Here is a 2,230-nt window from a genome sequence, read left to right on the forward strand (position 1 = left end):
TCTTAATCAATTCTTGGATACTACTTCAAAATATGCTCAAACTTTCTGATGGCGATTCAAATTCTTTACATTTATGTAAAATTTATAATAAAAAAATGTATTAATCTCAACATTAAAATTTCAATCGAACTTGTCTCTTCTCTTGAACTTTAATGTTCCATCTATATTGCGAGACACATTAAACAAATAATATCAACTCATCTTATTATAATCTCAAGGATGTTCAAAAATAGTACCGTTGTTTAAGTTTAAAGAATTTTGAAAAGTTTGTTTTTTAAATATCGATTTGTAAATAATAGTAAAGTTATATTTTATTTACTTTTACTAAGTAAGCGTATTTTAATTAAGAAAGTATTATATGTACGCAAATTTAAAAGAATAGCAAAAACTTCTCTTCTGGAAAAAAAAGGAAGAAGTTTGGGAATACCTAAAATTCTATACTGACAAAGCCACAAATCAGCAGTGAAATAAATTGCGTCAATATCAGTAAACTTACAAGTAATCTAAGAGTTCACATATCACAAATTAATTTCACGCTGTAGGTAACGTTTAGTTTTTCCAACAAATCTGCACATATCATCTCACATATCATTACGTAACATTCAGCCATTCTAACAAAATACACATCCACCCTGTTTTATATTTATTTCGTAATCACCATTTTGTCTGTCAGTTTCGACAAAGTTTCTTCTTTTTTCTTGAAGATATTAGAATATCTCCTTAAATCAAACAACATTTGGCAACTTCGTAGTTTGTCTTCTTCAGTCAATAGCTTACTCATCCATCCATACAAAAACCTTTTTGGATAAAGGTTCCTTCCGATTTCACTTACATTCTACTGTCTACTTTGGTTCGCTAACCAAATAGCTCTCGTCAACTGACGTTTGTTTTCGCAAATCTTCAGAATTTCTGCTTCACGTTGATTCCAGCACACCGCCGGCGAGTTTTGTCGCGTACAAGTTTAGTGCCTTTAAAAAAGAAAAATCTATTTATAGACTATCCGTATCAGGTTATGATAACATCGCATTATTAAATCTGATCATACATAAAATAATCCATCTTCTGATATAATTTTAAAAATTTAATTTCAGACAAACCGTACAGTTATAACTTGGATTTATAAATTTGTAACTGATATAATTTTTGCGCTTTTATAAACTCTTAGCATATCAGTTATATAAATTTACAATAGTATATAAACCAAACAGCAAACATTTTCCTATTTCTTTATACAATTATATTTTTCTTAGTTTCATTTGTAACTGAAACGATTATATCTAACTTTTATATAAAAACTCTAATTTTATTTATTCTTTTGTAAATGTCATATTTTATACTTTTAACGTAAAATAAGTTATCAAATAAACTATTAATTCATGTAGTTAAATTAGTTTAAAGGAAGATAAGCATTCTGTTTTGACGTTCTCGTGTAGCGATTGATAAAATCGATTATCACCTTGTATATAAAAGCATATTGCTCCTTGGTCTGAACTGCGCCAGCCCGATCTCTCCTGATAGTGTAAACGACCCTCGGCACATCCACAGTCCTCGTAATTTCATATTGTCTAATTCCTAGGTCAAGGGCTATTAGCGTGCCAGTGCGTCCTGTGCCAGGACTACAATGAACCACGATGGGCCCGGGACCACCTCTCTGGAGTGCTCTCGCCTCGAGGAGCACCGCTATTAGGCCTGTACCGTCTGATTGGACGCCACTCACTGGCCATAGGTACCAGATGTGGAATACTTCTCGAAACGTATTGTTCTCCAGGTTCTGCAAAAAAAAAAAATAATTAATTGCTTGCGCTTGATAAAAGGTCGCCACGAAACTATTGAATGTTTTAATAACTGCTATAATTATTGCTACATTTGTTAAAGCTATATTTGAATGCTATTTCTACAGAGATTTCTCGCAATATATTATACTTTGACTTTCACAAAGAATGTTATTTTGTAGCCAATATTTAATTAATTAGTCTGAAGCAAATCAATCATAAAATAACTGAGAAAATGTTACTAATTTTACTAAATTATACGCGTTAGTATAATTAGCACTCTTACAAAGAGTGCTCGAGAAGCTACTAAAGTGTACTAAAAGAATATCTTATTTTGAAATAAGAAATAAAATTTTATTCAGAAAGACAGAGAGAGAGAGAGAGAGAGAGAGAGAGAGAGAGCTCTTTTATTTTAAAAATTAAGCTACAAATACTTTTATTATGTACGCTTAGGAATA

At 31.0% G+C, this 2,230-nt stretch overlaps 1 protein-coding gene across 1 annotated transcript in view; it reads right to left on the reverse strand.

The window, feature by feature from the left end:
• Positions 1-365: 365 nt before the first annotated feature.
• The window catches only part of LOC108751130, a 59,073-nt gene continuing 57,208 nt past the window's right edge, over positions 366-2,230 (reverse strand). Inside the window, exons 9-10 of the mRNA XM_018491167.1 lie at positions 1,457-1,771; positions 366-968 (exon numbers count right to left, since the gene is read on the reverse strand). Coding sequence (XP_018346669.1) covers positions 915-968; positions 1,457-1,771 — 369 coding nt within the window. The 3' untranslated portion in view covers positions 366-914. The remainder of the gene's footprint in view (positions 969-1,456; positions 1,772-2,230) is intronic.

Source organism: Trachymyrmex septentrionalis, unplaced genomic scaffold (assembly GCF_001594115.1).
Source record: "Trachymyrmex septentrionalis isolate Tsep2-gDNA-1 unplaced genomic scaffold, Tsep1.0 scaffold40, whole genome shotgun sequence".
Taxonomy (NCBI): Eukaryota; Metazoa; Arthropoda; class Insecta; order Hymenoptera; family Formicidae; genus Trachymyrmex; species Trachymyrmex septentrionalis.